At 40.2% G+C, this 18,607-nt stretch overlaps 1 protein-coding gene across 1 annotated transcript; it reads right to left on the bottom strand.

The window, feature by feature from the left end:
- Nucleotides 1-342: 342 nt before the first annotated feature.
- Nucleotides 343-9,874, bottom strand: pgap4 (post-GPI attachment to proteins GalNAc transferase 4). The gene is made up of 2 exons (XM_041983727.1): nt 9,790-9,874; nt 343-5,160 (listed from the first exon to the last, which is right to left on the bottom strand). Exon 2 carries the CDS (start codon nt 4,948-4,950, stop codon nt 3,760-3,762), a length of 1,191 nt encoding a protein of 396 aa, XP_041839661.1. The 5' UTR covers nt 4,951-5,160; nt 9,790-9,874; the 3' UTR covers nt 343-3,759.
- Nucleotides 9,875-18,607: the final 8,733 nt, after the last annotated feature.

Genomic DNA, 18,607 nt, shown 5'->3' on the forward strand with positions numbered 1-18,607 from the left:
AACACACAGAATCACACCATCCCATAAACCAGGGGTGCCTAAGTCTGGTCCTCGAGATCTACCATCCTGCAACTTTTAGATGCAGCCCTTCTCCAACACGCCTGAATCAGATGACTGGCTCGTTACCAGCCTCTGCAGAACTGAATGACATGCAGATGACATCTGATCTTGGAGAAGGGCTGCATCTAAAGTTGCAGGATGGTAGATCTCGAGGACCGGACTTGCCATAAACTGTATGTCTTTTAGTTCTCCTGTCAGTGGCCACTCATGTTCTTTCATTTCCTCATTGATGTGTGATGAGGTATACATTACTGCTGGTAAACAAAGTCTCCAACAACAAGGTCACGTCAAACCAAGGGATTTATTGTGTTTTAGTGTAGAAAACAGTTAAAGTGTCAGAGTGGACAGAGCTCATCATTCAGCTTACTACTAATAGGAAATAATTCATTTGTATTTTCCAGCAAAGATCAGAGTCTTTTGTCTAAATAATTAATTCCCATTAAAAAGACCAACCTACGCCGACGAGCTTATTTTACACACACAGCTGTAAAAGGTGTGTTAAATAAACAAAGTAAAGAAACCTCTGCAGAGCTCCAAAGGCCTCGTAAGGTATGCTTTACTTTAATATGCATCGTCTCCTATAAACAGGCCGTTGTTTCCACATTACAAACACACAGAGAAAGAAAACGACATCCAGAGATGGAGAGCCAAATCAAACCCCAGAGTTTAAATGTTTGTCATTAACATTTAGATAATAATTAAATGTGTATGCTGGACATAAAACCAAATCAAACTTGAATCAAAGCAAAATACATTTTAAATGTTTGATTTCACTAAAGCAGAGGAAATTATTTTAATCCTCTTGAACAGCAAACCTCAACACGAAAAGAAAACTGATTGTTTCTCATTTTAATCAACAGATCTTCATATTAACAATAATATTCTTTATTTTAAATATTTTCTTTCTAAATTATTTTAATTCATATTATTTAATAAAGTGCAGTGAAAGTTAAATCAAGATAACGGGTGAGAAACAGGAAATAATGTAGGTGCTTTTGTCCCAGCGGTGAAGAGAATCCACTAAAAACCACTTTATCCTCCATATTTAGGAAGATTCTGCCAGGACCACCCGTTTGATTACCCACCCACTCATCACGTCCGGTCCGCTCTCCTTACCAGTGGGCTGTAAGGGGATTTATTAGTACTCATGTCAGTACTCGAATCAGCAAGTACTCAAATGTAAGTACTTGTACTGGGTTTGAAAAAACATGTGGTATCGATGCGTCCCTAATAATTATGTTCTCAAAAACCAAAAAAGCCACACATTAGGAACAAAGTGAACAGCTGGATCATAAATCTCTTAAAACGTGACCAGCTAGAACAAAGATGACGAACCTTAACATTCATCTGAATTTCATGCTTGTGTGTTATTAAGCTGCTTTTTTTTTTTTTTTATGCACACAATGTCTGTGAATAGATTTTTGTGAGTTTTAAATAGAAAGTGACTTTCTGTGTTAATATTTTGTCATTTTTAATTGGGTTAAAATCAGCTTGTGATAGGCTGGAGTGTTATAATGATGAACATTTCATAAAAACGTGTCTTATTTTTGAGCCAGATTCTGTAGGTAGAAAGTACACTTCAGTGAGCTGAGCAGAAAGACGAGAAACACGTCTCGCTGCTCAATGATTAACAAGTTCCACTCCTCGCTGGGAGTGCAGCAGTAAACCTGATACTTCTACACTTTTTATTGCTGACAACAAATCTGAGGCTGGTGGATTTGAGTCTTTAAACAAAGCCAACCAGCTGCAGGCTGCTTCTTATCTACTGACATCCGACTCAACCGCAGCTCAAATAAGCCGAGTTAATCACATGTTGGGCAGCCTTGGGAGGCCGGGCCGTCTGAACGATACGACCTTCCAGCCGTGTTCAGAGGTCGCTTGGTCTCCTACTTAAACACAACATAAAACCCATTAGGATAACAGTCCTGTACACCTATCATACAGTTTTTCCTTTTCTTCATTTGGTCATTAACAGCTGATTACAGGAACCAGTTTGACTTATAACTTCATTATGTGTCCAGAGTCATCGGTGGTAAACTGGGGAAAACTCTTAAAGGCCTCTGATCGAACGTTTTGACAACTTCTGCTATTTTCTGAAGGATCTGGTTATGTATGAACATGTAAACTCAGATAAATTAAACTATGGAGTCTGTTAAAAGTGGAAAATATTAAAGGCACATTCGGTGAGCTCCTAGGTTTTTGTTAAATAATCAGTCTTTACTGTAGTAAACTAGAACTCTTGTATCTAGAAGATAATCAAAATTCCTGCGTCTGTGAAAGCAGCAGTGCAGTCGAGTGTTTGGGCAGAGAGCTGAACACCGCCGAGGGATTCAGGCAGCAGTGGGTACAATCAGAACGTCATAAAATAAGCAGCTGCTGTCATGGAGACTACTCCTGGATGTGAAGTCATGGTTTAAACTACACACATCCCACATCACTAAGTAGCTCTGCAAAGCTAAAGGAAAACGGTTGCTTGAGGACAAACTCAACGTGGTTTTTAAACCAGGTTCATGTAGTCTCATTCTGTTTGCATCAAACCAGGGGTGTCCAGCTCGGTCCTCGAGGGCCACAATCCTGCAGGTTTTCAATGTGTCCCTGCTCCAAAACCACCTGACTCAAATTAATGAGTCACTGTGCAAAACCTAATAGGCTGGTGGATCCATTTCATTTGAGTCAGGTGTGTTGAAGCAGGAAACATTGAAAACCTACAGGACAGCGGCCCTCGAGGACCGACTTTGGACAGCCCTGCATCAAACTATCAAATGTTTGTTAGCTTCATTTAAAACAGCTTGTTTCAGAATTGGTTGGAAAGATTGAAAAGGCAGCAGTGTGTTGCCTTTCAATGCTGCATGTCCCTCTGAGAGAGAAGCCCTACCAGAAGGCAGCAAAGGAATCTGGAAACAATGTTCCCCGTCACCTCATGAAGCCTGACGCAGAGCGTGCCAGACCAGACGTTTGGTCATGTCGCTGCTCTGCAGGTGGCACCAAGTTCTGATGTAGTCATCTCCAACAGCAGCTTGGTAGTCTGACAGTGTTTTAGCTCTGTACATGGTTCCATAGTAGACCAAAACAGTCCCGATGCTCCTCCTATTTCCATTTATCTGTAGATCGTTAAATCAGTCATTCATTCTGCCTGTGAAATGTGAAGTGGTGTTTAATTTTACCACCAAGCAGCATCTAAAACACCACAATGTTTTCGTTTGGGGACAAACTTAACTTAAATGTACGCTTTCGCCTCAGTGGAAACAGGTGTTGCTGTTTGTTTTGGTTTTCTGTGATTAATTCACATTAAATTTCAAACTGCATTTATTTTAGGAGCATGTATCAACCAAAGATCATTCTTAAGGATGAGATTCAACAGTTGGACTAAATCCTATCACAACCTGAAGCCAAGGTTTTGTAAGCGCACAAACAAACCTTTTCCTTGACTTGTCATTTATCCATTCATGATGATAAAGATTAGGCTTCTCTGAAAAGGGAAATAAAAGAGGTGACAAGTGCGAAACCTCTCAGCAGAGTAGCAAACATGAAAGTTGACGACGCTGATGAAGCTTGGTGAGAGGGGCTTGGCTGAGTGGCAGATGAGACATCTAAAACTTCTACTCAACTTTTTCATGTTTCAAATCATCAAACCAGTTCTCACCAAATCTCAAAACATCCAGACAGTTGATATGCTGGAGATATGTCCTCCTGGTTCTGTCATAAAAGTTTGGGTCTGGATGGGTTGGACCTGACTGAGGAATAAGCCCCGATGTGTTTGATGAGATTGGGCTCCACACTGTGAGACCTTTCCCCTGGAATCGTCCTGGCCATATGGTAAATGACCATGTCTTTGGCATTCCCTTTGACACAGAAGGATCCATCCAGGTAATCTGCCACCTTAAGCGAGGCGTTGCCAGGGAAGAGCATGGCTGGGGTGCAGCACTCGGTGGCCGGAGAAACAGTGTATAGCTGTGGGGAAACTCTCCGCAACTCCAGGAGATAGTGCCGCCCTAGCAGTTCTGCAGCAGCCATAAAATAGAGCGTGAAGAAGAGGAGGTGGCTCGGTGACAGAGTAAAGGAAAAAGAGCAAGGATTCCAGTAAGGAAAGGTGAGGAGGAGGGCTGTCGCTCCGACCAGTCCGAGACCTACCCACTCCAGGATACGGTAGGGCTCAGGATTCCAGTAACGCTGCAGCCTTTCAGGGTGATACAGCTTGATGTAAAGAGTCTGGAGGGCAAACCGACGAGACAGCAGGTCCTTAACAACGGTGAAAAAGTCCAGTCTCGGTAGAGCATCATCCTCCAGAACAACCATGTTTCTGGGCTTCGCCAGCTCCCATCCTTTGCGAAGACAAAACACATAATCTCTTTTCTCCCTCTCAAAGGTGTTGACTTGTCCCCAGTTCTTCTGCTGCTCTTGAGGGGACCGCCGAATGACCTTGAAGTGGGCTTCCAGCAGCTTGGCGTCCTGGTTCTCCTGGGGGCCACTTTCCACATCGCAGAGCAGCACCTCTGCACACCGCTGCTCCCCACAACTCCTCACCAATCTGCTCAGCTGCAGCATCACCTGGAGCAGGTAGTGGAAATCCCACCCCTCATTCCGCCTGGCTGTCACCACAGTAACCAGCAGTTCCGGACGCTGAGAGACGTCGCTGAGCCTGGAGGATGTCGGGGTGGGAGCACTCTGCCAGAAGCGCAGAGCATCCTGACCTCTCTTAAGACTTTCCTGCAGGACATCCTCACTCATGGAGTCCAGGTACATGGACTTAATGAAGTAGTAGGAGTACAGCAGTCGATGGCAGCACAGAGGAAGAATGACACAGAACGTAACCACAGACAGGGTGAGGGCTTGAGTGACAGGACTGGACCACCGAAGGTGTTGACTGAAGAAAGATTTCCATCGAGGCATTGAGGAGACAGCTGAAAGGAGCCAGATGGTCAGAAAAAAAACAAACGAGAGCTGCTCAGGAGCGTTTAGATCAACATTTACAGGCTTGAACTCGATACGGGGTAATTCCACTGCTAGCCGAGGCCACTGGGGAAAATGAGTCAGCTGTTGGCACTTGGTCTTGTAAACAGAGAGGAAGCAGTTGCAGCTTGGTCCTCGTTGCACTGGGGTCTGCAGAAACAGACACAAAGACATTTTTACATTTCCGTATGTCAAACATTACCCAGCTGAAAACATTTTATTTACTTCACTGGTAAAAAACAAAGTTATCGTGCCTTAGTCTGTGGACTCTGACTGCTGCTGGTTTAACGTCTGTGGACTCTGACCGCTGCTGGTTTAACGTCTGTGGACTCTGACCGCTGCTGGTTTAACGTCTGTGGACTCTGACCGCTGCTGGTTTAACGTTTGTGGACTCTGACCGCTGCTGGTTTAACGTTTGTGGACCCTGACCGCTGCTGGTTTAACGTCTGTGGACTCTGACCGCTGCTGGTGTAACGTTTGTGGACTCTGACCACTGCTGGTTTAACGTTTGTGGACCCTGACCGCTGCTGGTTTAACGTCTGTGGACTCTGACCACTGCTGGTTTAACGTTTGTGGACCCTGACCGCTGCTGGTGTAACGTTTGTGGACTCTGACCACTGCTGGTTTAACGTATGTGGACTCTGACCGCTGCTGGTTTAACGTATGTGGACTCTGACCGCTGCTGGTTTAACGTCTGTGGACTCTGACCGCTGCTGGTTTAACGTTTGTGGACTCTGACCGCTGCTGGTTTAACGTTTGTGGACTCTGACCGCTGCTGGTTTAACGCGTTATTGTTGACGTTATACATACATACATATATATATATATATATATATATATGTATGTATGTATGTATAGCGTTGTCACAAATAACGCGTTAACAGTTTTAACTAATTTATGTCTTTACTTGCGTTAATATTTTTAATTCAGTTACAGCATGCGCGGCTTGACGAGCCCCATACATCTACTGCTGTAAGACGTGGAGAGGCAAGGTGGAAAAGATAAGCTGGGTGGCTCTATGGATGAATTTGAGAATAAATAACATTAATGGAGCAACCCATGGATGTTGCCCTTGTGGAGAATGAGGGAGTTTTAACATCCACCCATTTCTCTGTGAGAGTTCCACACCCGCACTTCTTCTGTTGTTTTTAAAAACTCATCCTGCGTTCTGCACCAACATGGCTGCTCTACAGGATCTCTGCCCAACCATGTTTGTACAGCAGCTGCTTCCTCCCTAAACTCTTATGTTGTTCTGTGAATCATGACGGTTGTCGGTGATCAGCTGATCGGCTTGTATTGCGTATTTGTGTTTGTTTATGGTTCACCTGAGAATGTGGAAATTAGTGGTTAATGGTTCACACCCTCACATATTTACCCTGAAGAGTTGTTTTTTGCAGGACCTTCTCTAACACGGTGAATGGCTGGTGGTAGACAGGGTTTATACTTCAGCTATACAGGGGCGGGTCTAGAAAAGTTCTGATGGGGGATGTGTGGACATTGATCGCGATTGCTCTGAATGTCCAAAGCCTCAGAGCCCATGTCCGAACCACAAGTTGGGAACCGCAGATCTAAAACTTGGTTGAGATGATGCAGAACAACATATAGAAGTACATTACCTGTAGGGCTAGACGACATGGTCAAAACTTTTATCATGATATATTTCTTAATTTCGGTCGATACGATATAATTCCGATATCGATATAAATAATATAAAAGCCTCAGAAAAACTGCCAAAAATGCCACAACAGATGCTGTTAAACTAAAAATTATTTTGCCAAGTCTACAAAACTCCTCCAGTATAACATTTTAGAAATAAAAACCGTACAATAAATTAATGTTTACTTTTTATTTGTATTTAGCAAGGCTAACTTAGCCTTCAAACAAAGAAATTTGAACTCACCATCAAAGGTCAAATCAAACTTTTACCTTTCTCATTATTAATATCTTTAACTTTAAACTACAACACAGGCTTATTATGTTATTCTTAAAGGTTTAACAACGGTGCTTAATGGTCGGGCTCAATGGTCGGCTCATTGGTCGGCCGTGTCTGTGGTGTACGTCATCACTTACATAACCGATGTGTTGCGGCTCTTTCTGCTCGACTTGAATCACTGATGAAACGCTGGAACCATAAACTGTATGCATATCAAAATATCGGAAATGTGTTCAAAACTCATATCCATTAAAAAAAAAAAGTATATTGTAATATATATTAATATTGAATTATTGTCCAGCCCAAGCAGCAACCTCCGCCTGTAAAATGTGAAGCCTATGCAGAAGTGCAAAAAACTGCAGTTCCCCCCTCATCCACTAGGGGCTCCAAAACAGAGCAAATCCCCATAGACTCCCATGTTAAAAAGACCAACTTCACAGCAGAAATAAACATGTTTAAAAACTGGTACAAAAATCCATTTTAGGATTAATAGGTCAAGTTTACCTTCATGACAACTGTGAGGGGGGTGAATTTTCTTCTAACTCATCCGGTTGGATGTTATTTAATCTGGAAATTCTGCAAAATTAGGGGCGTGTCCTTTCGATTGGCAGATATCCAATATCTGCAACAAGAACGGAGAGTGTAGCACAACCGCGGTTTTTAGTGGGCTAGCAGTGCGCCTTAGCTTCAGCCTGCTTACCTCCGTTAGCTGGTTAGCTACCGTTAGCTACCGTTAGCTCCGGGTTAGCTCTTAGCTACACGCAGCTCGGAGTTTGATGGGTGTCAATCCCCCACCTTCATAGTCCCCCTCTCAGCTCCACCTCTTTGCCCAATTTTGTATTTTCCCGGACTAACAACATGTGACGCTGCCAAGATGGCGACGGTGAGAACCGCCCAACGAGCTTCACTTTTGCTCTTCAGAAACCTACGGGTGTAGGCCCCCTTGCGGGTACACATTTCCTCCTTGTTGCATGGCCACACATGCATATTAACACGTGCATGCTCACAAACGTGCTCGTCTCTCCATCCGCCTCTCACTAGATGTAGCTGATGTTTGTGTGTTGGTACGTTTATCTGCAGGTACGTTTGATGACTATTGTAATTTTTCATATCATCACCATCCTATTTTTCTTTTGGTATCATGTAGTACTGTGGTAGTTTATATTGTTTTTTGTGATATGTTCTGGGCAGCCTAGACAGTTGTTATTTCCACATTTTAATCCTGTCCTTTTCTCCCTTTTTTTTCCCTCTCTCTCTTCCTCTATCTCCCTGTCAGGTTCGACACTGACATATAAAGACTAAAGAAAATAAGATACAATAAAAAATAATAAAAATATCAAGGGCAGGGTATATATACAAGGGTATATAACATGTCTCCCTTGGTAGAGCAAATCTGTCAAGCAAAATATGGCACACAGACCACCATTCTGTATGTTAGGATGCTGGACAGGACAGGGCAAAAAAAAAAAAAAAAAAACCTACGGGTGACGTCACGGAGGCTCCGCCCATCTTTTATATACAGTCTATGGTCCAGCCCTAATTACATGCTGCATTTACTGAGCCTTGGACATCTGACGTTTACCTAAGTGAAAGTCAGTTAACTTTAAATATGTTAGCATTGGCTCCTTCTGTTGATACAATACAGTAAAAACAGGTTTATTTCAGTTATAGTCCCGAATGCTGATTAATCATGATTAATTACCTTGTAAGAATTGATTCATCTGATTAAAATGTTTAGTGACAGCTCTACTTAGGACATTATAAATCTGATGAACTGTCTGATGATATGAACATCTGTAGACAATGCTGCTAACTGTCTGCACAAGTCAATATGTTGATCTGTAAATTTGGTGAAAATTGGACTATTTCAAGTCCATTGCACGTGAATGTATGCTGTCTCCGACCAGTCCGAGAAGGAAGAAATGTGGCTACTTTCTGCAGCTTACAATGATCGGATGAGGCTGATGATCAAGATGCCGAGATGAAGCAGTGCAATTCAAATGTTTGTTAGTGTTGGTTTAACGACTCGTCAGGCTAGTTTGTGTAAGCTCGTGTACAGTTGTATGTGCAGTTGTATGTGCAGTTGTATGTACAGGGTAAGGGACTGTACAAACCACATAACTGTATCTCTGACTGATCATACATTAGACTCAGTTAGGTTTTATTTAAAGCTGTGGGATTATTGCCATTTTAGCCTTAATGTAAACTTGTGACACTGGATTTTATTTAACTTTTCTTTCTTTCTTTTAATAAAATGAATTAACTAACTTACTACTAACAACAGCCACCATGAGGGGGAGATGTGAGTCTATGTTGACTGAGACCATGTTGTCAGACTAACCTCCAATAAAAGGAGGGTGTTCTTCCATACACATGACCTCCTACAATGTAACCCATATTAGCTATTAGACTAAACTCGTGCACAGCCTACTATGGACTTGTCTATATATAGGCTACTTGTCTATTGATCAAACTAACCTGCCAGGCCAGAAGTTCCTGTTGGGAGTGTGATTAAATCTCTGGCACGAGCACGAGCCATGTCTCTCTCTTCATCCCAGCCTCGATTTACATTGAAATCGGATAAAAGCAAGTAAACCCATAATTGATCTGTCTGTTTCGCCTTTAAATAACACTGCGGGGATTAAAAACGGATTCGTACGATTTAACACAACTGTATATTTGCTCTTGTGCAACGGTTCTTGGTCGCTTCCGGGGTGCAAACCCATTTTCGTCGGTATCAGAGATCACAGACACAGCGGATAAACTGTCCATATTATGGTACAGTTCCATCCATTATTAGATTCATATGTAAAACATTGTGGAATATATTTCTGAGCTTGACTCACCCAGAGTTAGAGAGCTGCTGCTGTTTGTAAACCGCTGCCATATCCGTCGTCCTCTGAGGTAAAAACACGCAACCGACTACCGTAATACTGCGACAACAGGCGCAGCGGCAGATGCCGCTACTGGCCACTAGATGGAGCCAGAGGGCCTTGTTAATATCCGAACATAGGCGGTTCTTCCCATATCAAACAAGGTATTAATATAGTAAAACGTGCCTTGTCCACCATCTGGCTGCCTTGTAGTGGAATGAGCGGTACAGAGAAAGAGTGATATATATATATATATATATATATATATATATATATATATATATATATATATATATATATATATATATATATATATGTAGATATAGATATAGATATAGATATATAGATATTATATTATATATTATATTATATTATATAATCACCAGATGCACCACCAGAGGCGCTCAGTGAGGAATGTAGGTTAATTCAACAAAGAATAATGACTGTAGTACTATTATGTTTTATGATGTGTTTTTATCTAACAATTAAATAATATCTGGATCTGTAGCAAGCAGATCTAAATGAAGAACAATGAATGCAGAAATGTCATAAAGATGAATAAATACAGGCAGATAGCCTGTTTGTGTCTCTGAGTGGCTGAAAGGACATGAGGGAATTATCTTCATAACTAAACCACTTTGTGTTATAACTTACTTAAGAAACATGCTTCAAAAATAAATTTGATTGCTTGATTGATGTTGGTTTTGCATTATTTAGTTTTGTTCATTTTAACTGTAGCAGTTTGTATAGGTTAATGTGTGTTTTGATTGCACCGCTTTACATTGTTTTAGGTTTAGCACTTGTGCCATTTCTTGCCCTGGACTTTTGCACTAAAAGTTGTTTATTTTTTAACTAAAAGTTATTTATTTTTAACTAAATGTTATTTATTTTGTTCTATTCATAATTTTTGTAGCGGTTTGTTTAGTTTAGAGTGTTTCAGTGTGACTTTGTTTTGATTGTTAATAAAGAGACAAGAATTTGTACATTAGTTACAAAATGTGTGTCACTGAGTTTTGTAGCTTCAGTAAGGATTTTTGCCGGGTAGGGTGGGGAGCAAGACTCCGTTGTATGTGTTGCCTTGGTAACACTATGCTGCTAACACCATGCTGCATCTGAGCATGCGCAGTCCGTGCTTTGGCGATCAGCCACAAAAGGACTCAAACAAGTCTCAAAAAGAGGAGACAGACCAGGAAGAAGCTGAAAAAGGAGAAGATCAAGAAAATAGTTCAATTGCATTTGAACAAGGAAACTGCTGCAACCCCAAGCATTTTAAGCTGCAATTTAGTGAATGAACCAGACATTCCCTTTAGTAAACTGGATTCAGATCAAACACACCAGACTTCCTCAGCTCTTCCAGAAGTTAATGACGTTTCCAAATCAAGTGCAAGCCGAGATACTGACAGTCTTTTTGAATTGGACCCTAGCTTAGTCATACATGCACCCAATATTCAGAGGGAGGAAACTTTTGCAGACAAAATAAAAAAGCTGCCAGGTTATGCCCAATGTAGTGCAGAATGCAAATCGACAGACCCACTTGAAGTTGGTTTCCTCCTATATCAGAGAAATGCAATGCACATGTCCACAATGGATAAAGTGTTTAATTCCAGATAGGGCTGGGCAATATGGCCTGTAACTGATATCCCGATATCTTTTTGTTTACATCCCGATGCACGATATATATCTCAAGGTTTTGAAATCTCCTCTAAAATTTTGTGTAAATGTTGATTTTAACATTGTCATACATAAAAAAGACTCAAGTCAAATAATTTAAGAAAACTGTTAAAGGGATGAAGGGGGAGGAGAATCACAAGAAAGTTCAATTTAACAAACTTTATTTTTAAACCAGGGATCTACACTCATATTCTTTAACAACACAGCGGGTCTCCTTGCTGTGACCTGGTCCTTAAACATCTAACAAGAACAGTTTAGGCTACCAACAACAACAAAAAATAATTTAACAAGCATCCCCTTGAAAGGCATTTCAAAACTTTACAAATTAAAGTGCATTTTTTCTGTGCAAGACTGCATTTGTTGTAAAAGACAATTAAACAAAATAAATAAATATATTTAAAATTAAATTGGCATAGAGGCAGAAGTCCATAAGTTAAAAAACAAAAAGTAAAATGCATCAGCAAGAATTCTTAACTAGCACATTTCAATAAACAAGGTGCACTTTTTCTGCTTGTTCAAGTTTGTGATAAACCCAAAAAAAAAAAAAAAACAGAATACAAAATAATAGATAAATGGAAGTCCAATATGTGAATGCAAAAACAAAATTCAAACTTTAAATCACTGAAGTGGGTGGCATGGTTTTGTCTATCGCTTGTTTGCAATAACCACTCAGCACAAATATGTGTCTAGAGGTTTTGTGCTAAAAACACAAGCCTGTCAACAGCTTCTGGCTTGAGTGTCATCCTCCTGAACTGCCAAGGTGCTGGTGTTGAAAAGATGAAGCACAGGCTTGACTGTGGACACTGTAACATAGTCCTCACCAGACAGAGCATCAGTGAATTCCACAAGTGGTTTAAGAGCCTTTTGCACTGACTCTAAAACTTCCAGGTCTTGCCAGGTCAGAACAAGATGACGTGTTTTCTTGTCTGAAGACAAAACCAGAGAAATGGCTCGTTCCTGCTCCAGCATTCGCTCAATCATTTTCTGACGGGATCCCCACATGGTAGGAGACTCACTGATCAGCTGGTGTACAGGAATGTTGAGCTCTCTTTGTGCAGTGGCCAGGTCTCTTCCAGCTGAATGAGAAGCTACTCACAATCTTCTTACCAACAGCAACTGCTCGATCAATGCGGGGATCTTTCATGCTTCTCTCTGCAAGGGGTGGGGAAAAGATTTAAAATTTTAAATAGAAATAATTATTCATTCAGCCTAATAGTGACAACTGTTTAAGTAATTTATTCTCCACAGATCTGACCTTTGACATATGTTTAAAAAAAACTCATATGCTTTACAAAATTTATATTGTCAATAACACCACAGTATGAATGACAAACTGTTTTCAACATAAGAATGGCTAGTTTTTAACTGGATGTGAATAGATAATGAAATGCTCATATTTTTAATTGCATGAAAAAAACTCAAGTACTCAAGCTGTTTAAATGCATAAAAAATACTGAAATGGTTTCAAAGTTTTTAATTTTAATTGTGCTGAAATATAAAATAGTATCTTAGTTATATTAACCACTGTTAGAAAAAAAATATAAATAATATCTCAATTAGAGGGAGGGAAACCTATACCTATACAAATACTCACCAATAGCAAGGTTTCCAGGGGGCAGGGCTATGGTGTTGACAACATCTGGACATGAAGAGGCGTTTTCTGTGTCCTGGCATGTTACATCAATATGCCACATTACATCACTTTCAGTCAATGCAGTGGTTAGGGCTGATAGATTAAATAATTATAGGGGGCGCTATAGAGTCATATTTCCAGCATATGTCTATTTGAATCAGTTCCAGGCCCAACCACTGTCCTCCCTGCCGGGTTTGGTGGAGATCAGGAGAACATCGTGTCAGTTACAAGTACTTCCTGTTTCATGGCGGTGGACGCCATTCGCCATGGTTTTGCTTGACAACGGAACTTGAGTTTTTTTGCTGTAGTATAATGAAAGGGTTTGACCTGACCTGAAGCACTTTTGAGTATGTGAGGTTCATTCCTGAGGAGAAGGACCTCAGTGTCTAAAAAAAAGGCACTTCCTGTTGGGCGGAGCTTAGGCCGAGACCAGAAGTAAATGTATCTGTTCAAGCGCAGACCCTGATTAATCACTGTAAGTGTGATGGTGATTGGATGAAAATTAATGGTTTTATACTGATTAATGATGTCATGGTGTCTTTTCCAAGTTTGTCATGGCGCCACGGTCTCGCCATGCAGGGTTGAGCAATTTCCAGATGACAACATCTGGACATGTAGATGTGGTTGGCATGGAAATAAAGTGAAACATTTTCAGTTTGGTACAGATGGAGTGTTGAGAGCTGTGAAATCCATCACCCCATCCCCTCACACATCCGCCCCCCATCCACCCCATTAAACCCCCGCAGACAGACATTCCCAATGCACCAGTAGGGGTTATTGCATCAATAGTGGTCTGGTCCAGACCATGGTCCGGACCACTGTAATGAGTGGTCCCTGCCACTAGGGGGCGACTAGCGCAGTGGTCCTTGCTGTGGTCCTTAGACTCATCACCACAGAAGTACTCAATAGATTTTGATTCAGTGGAATATTTCTTATGCCTTAACAACCACACATGGATTACTCAGCTTTTTAAAAAAGAATGACCATATATTTCTTTTTAGATGGTACCATTTGCATTCTTTAATATATTTATGGAACTAATTGGCTTTAATTTAGGCCTATTATTTATTATGATTTTATTTTGTTTTAGTCATAGCAGTTTAGTCACCTGTTGTTTTTAAATGGATAAACTACGTGTTCTTTCTGCCATTTGTGGGTGATGAAATGAAGGTGTGCAGGCACATTACTCACTGTATGTTATAAATGGACCTAAACTAAATCAATGCTCCCTGCCATGGATCACCACTATGGTGGTATGTTTACAATGCTGTTTATTAGTCACCTGACATTTTTGTGAATAATATTTATTTAAAGAATAACTTAAACGTCATTCTATTAATTCCCACAACTGCACAACACTTCTGCATTTCCTCCTGGAGCTATTATTATTGTCATGCTGCTACTTATCTTGTAAATAGAGTTTACTAGTTTGGTTTAAGAGTTTATGTCTTCCCTACATGTCACCACCACCCTGACTCCTACCTGCATTATAAAATGTAGTGAATTTTGAAGGTTTCCAACCATTTCCTGGGGGCACTGAAAAATTATATCAATACAATTCTGCAATTTACAAAGAAGATCTCCAATATTTCAGTTTTGGTAGACATTAGAAGAAGAAGCTTTTTGTGAACGAGAATATGGTGTCTGATCTTTAACTCCCATCATTCAAACTGTTATTACTGTTAAAGGGGAAATACGCTGTACTAGAAGCAAGGATATGTAAACTTGACCAGGGCCATTTGAGTTGTTTCTGTTTTCACTATATGTAAAAGAGTAAAGATAATAAGATGATAATCAATAGGTTCATCAGACCAATATCCATGCATAATTTTTTTTCCCACCATCATTCAGAGTCTCTGGAAATGACCTGAAAACCTCAAATTCTGCCAGGGTATGTGAACTTATGAGTGCAACTGTAAAAACTAAATGCATAAATGTTACAAACCTTGATTTGCTCCTCTGAGATCAGGCCTTGGACTCCATCTTTGTGCAGGCAGTTCAGAGTACTGCAAAGTGATATATATATATATATATATATATATATATATATATATATATATAAAAAACAGAATATAAGCCTAATGGTAAAATGGTAAAAGGTCTGTACTTGTTGTGAAGGCCTCGCTCTTCAATGGCGGCGTGAACACTGCTCTAGGCCAGAGAGCCGTTGCTAAGGCAACGGTCAGGGAGCAGAGGCCCTTATCTCGACAGATAACACCTGCTGGAAACCCCCGATTTCTGCTCTCAGTGAGTGAAGGAGGGAGAGAAGTTTTATTAAAGTTTGAATCTATGACTGTTATGGCACACATGATGTGAGATGATGTTTTTAATCAAAAGACTGAGTTTATGGACTGCCTGATCAATACTCAGTTATGTTTTTCTATGTGTTATGTATTACCTATTCACATTTCATATATTCCTGTTTGCTTGCTTATTTACATTATTATCCTTAGATTTAGTGATGTTCATTAGGTTTTGGTTTTGATTAATAGAGCTATAGCTTAGTGTTATTATTTTGTAGCTTACAGAGAGTGCATTCACAAATAAGATGCAAATAAGAGACAGAGTTTTTTACACTACTGAGGAAGTGAAGAGAGGCCCAGGAGGTCTGGGAGACTAAGAAGGGAGTCACCTGTTATCTGCTCGCTCCGAAGCAGAGCGGAATTTCCCAGCAAACTCAGAAAATATTAACAAGCAGCCTTTGTGTGAAAAACTGTGAGGATAGATAGATAACGGGGCAGGGAAAAGTTTCTTCTTTCCTTCAGCTCTGATGCAACCCAGAAGGAGGGACCAACTTGTAGGATGCTCACGTATGCTTTTCTGCTGATGGAAAATTACTAAGTGGGTTGGTTCTAAGTTGTTTTCTGTCGATGGAAAATTACTAAGTGGGTTGGTTTTGGGTGTTGTTCTGTTAGTGGGAAGGTACCAGATGGGATGGTTTTTAAGTTATGTATATATACTGGTGATTTTGTGAAAAGACAGATTGTCCGGAGATTTTGAGGAGCTGCGGCGGAGAATCTGCAGAGATTTTTGGACCTTCATCCCTTCACTGAGATAGATTTTTCCCCTTCTTACCAAGGGAGATTGAATCATTATTAGAGGAGATGTAGACCGCGAAAGCGGAATCACCCATTGAGGGAAACTTTTACTTTATACTTATTTCTTATATTCTGCTTTTCAACCCTCACTGAACGGGAAGCCCGAAAAGGGAATTTTATTATTTTTTCTTTCTTTCTTTTTATTTTATTCTTTCTGTATTTTACCAATAAAAGAAAACTTGAATAAAAGGGTTATAGTTAACTTCGGTTAACTTCCCAACCAAACTTATTTCTCTTATATTTGTCCACATCCACTGAGGACAGGAGAGGACAACACAACGAGCAGGTGAACCCCAGATTCCCCAACGCCCGAAGAGACATAAGGATTCGCTAGGTTATTATTTCAATACCAGGTAGTTTTCCTGTTAGGACGATAGTACGGTAGCTTCATACTCCTAGACCCAAAGGTTGGCTTATCTACCAGAATAACTCCTCAGGTCTATCTCTGCATGAGCGGACGATAATAATCAGGAATTCTAAAGGGGTAAAATTGCTTATTCTCGCGCCACAAGAATCGAGGTGGAAAGGTTCGCCCATCACTTCGCGACTGGAGTCTCACCGGTCGTTAAAGATCCAAGAGAGGAAACAACAGGACGTGAGCCTGAAAGGTCGGTCAAAGAACTGACAATAGGGTAAATATTCGTCAGTGGTTTCAACATTGTATAGCGCTTTTATCCAAAGCGCTTTACATATATATAAAGTACTTCACATTCACCTATTCACACAAACATTCATGCACTGATGGTGGAAGCTGCCATGCTCGACTTGAAATAGAAACAACTGCAAATATGAAATGATGATATACCATTGGCGTCTATCTGTTTGCATTTGCACTCTGTGGTCCTTCCCATTTGCCATTTAGAGGTGCCAATGTTATAAAGATTATAAAGCAATACCTGAGTATATCCATGTCCTGTGGAGAAATGACCATGTGGTGCCTCATGGAATCATACACCATGATTTCTTTTGTGAGGCCATTCAAAACCTGCAAAAGAGGTTGTTATTGTTCATACTTATATGTTTATGTACTGGAGATATGACTATCACAACAGATGCTTTCTGGAGCACCCTTCTATTGTCACTGAAATTTAAATAAGAACTACAGAATAGAAAGTTATAATCATTCACCGGCTGCCAAATCCTAAACGAAAAACTCCTCACCCAAAGAATGAAATGATTCCCTGTCTCCGGAGTTGGAGACAGGGAATCAGTTGGGTGCAGTTGGGTGCCTCTCGCCTAGTTAGGTCACGTCTGACAGAGACTCATATTGAACTTGGTTGAAATTAATATAGCCATTGTCACAACACTTAATCAGGTCACGAGTCCTGTTAATGTTAAGTAAAGTTATATTAATAATTTCTTTAGAAAATATGTGTTCTAATTAAGAACCAAGTACACTTAAGCCCCTCCCATAATTTTAGTAAATCCAATAAAAATGATTATCACATCACAACCCGGAAAAAAAAAAAAAACATTTTCATACTTTCACCCTATGAAATGTTAACAAGACTTACCTTTCAGGACAATTTCCCGCACAAAATGATTTTGCGGGAAGTTTTTCTGCTTCTCCTGGGTTGACTTCGCGGGCTCAGTGGCACTACAGTGATTGGTTAGATAAAAAACTAGTTTCTTATCATTGGTCAGGGTGCAAGAACCAACCGGTGGTCAGCATAGGGCTTACCCACAAATAATACAAGAGACTATGAGGTTCCGTTTGTGTAAAAAAAAAGTACATGTAATGTGTGTATGTAGATGTTGGTCTGTGTTGTTGCTACGTGTCTTTGGCTGATGTCTATTTCTTAAATGTTTTTGCTAAGTGTTGTTGCTTTATGCATATGTCTATGTTGCATATGTGTTTGCTGCATATGTAAATGTTGAACATAGTATTTGTTGCATATGTCTTTGTTGCATATGTGTTTGCTGCATATGTAAATGTTGAACATAGTATTTGTTGCATATGTCTATGTTGCATATGTGTTTGCTGCATATGTAAATGTTGAACATAGTATTTGTTGCATATGTCTTTGTTGCATATGTGTTTGCTGCATATGTAAATGTTGAACATAGTATTTGTTGCATATGTCTTTGTTGCATATGTGTTTGCTGCATATGTAAATGTTGAACATAGTATTTGTTGCATATGTCTATGTTGCATATGTGTTTGCTGCATATGTAAATGTTGAACATAGTATTTGTTGCATATGTCTTTGTTGCATATGTGTTTGCTGCATATGTAAATGTTGAACATAGTATTTGTTGCATATGTCTTTGTTGCATATGTGTTTGCTGCATATGTAAATGTCGAACATAGTATTTGTTGCATATGTCTATGTTGCATATGTGTTTGCTGCATATGTAAATGTCAAACATAGTATTTGTTGCATATGTC

This window comes from Melanotaenia boesemani, chromosome 4 (genome assembly GCF_017639745.1).
Source record: "Melanotaenia boesemani isolate fMelBoe1 chromosome 4, fMelBoe1.pri, whole genome shotgun sequence".
Lineage (NCBI taxonomy): Eukaryota > Metazoa > Chordata > Actinopteri > Atheriniformes > Melanotaeniidae > Melanotaenia > Melanotaenia boesemani.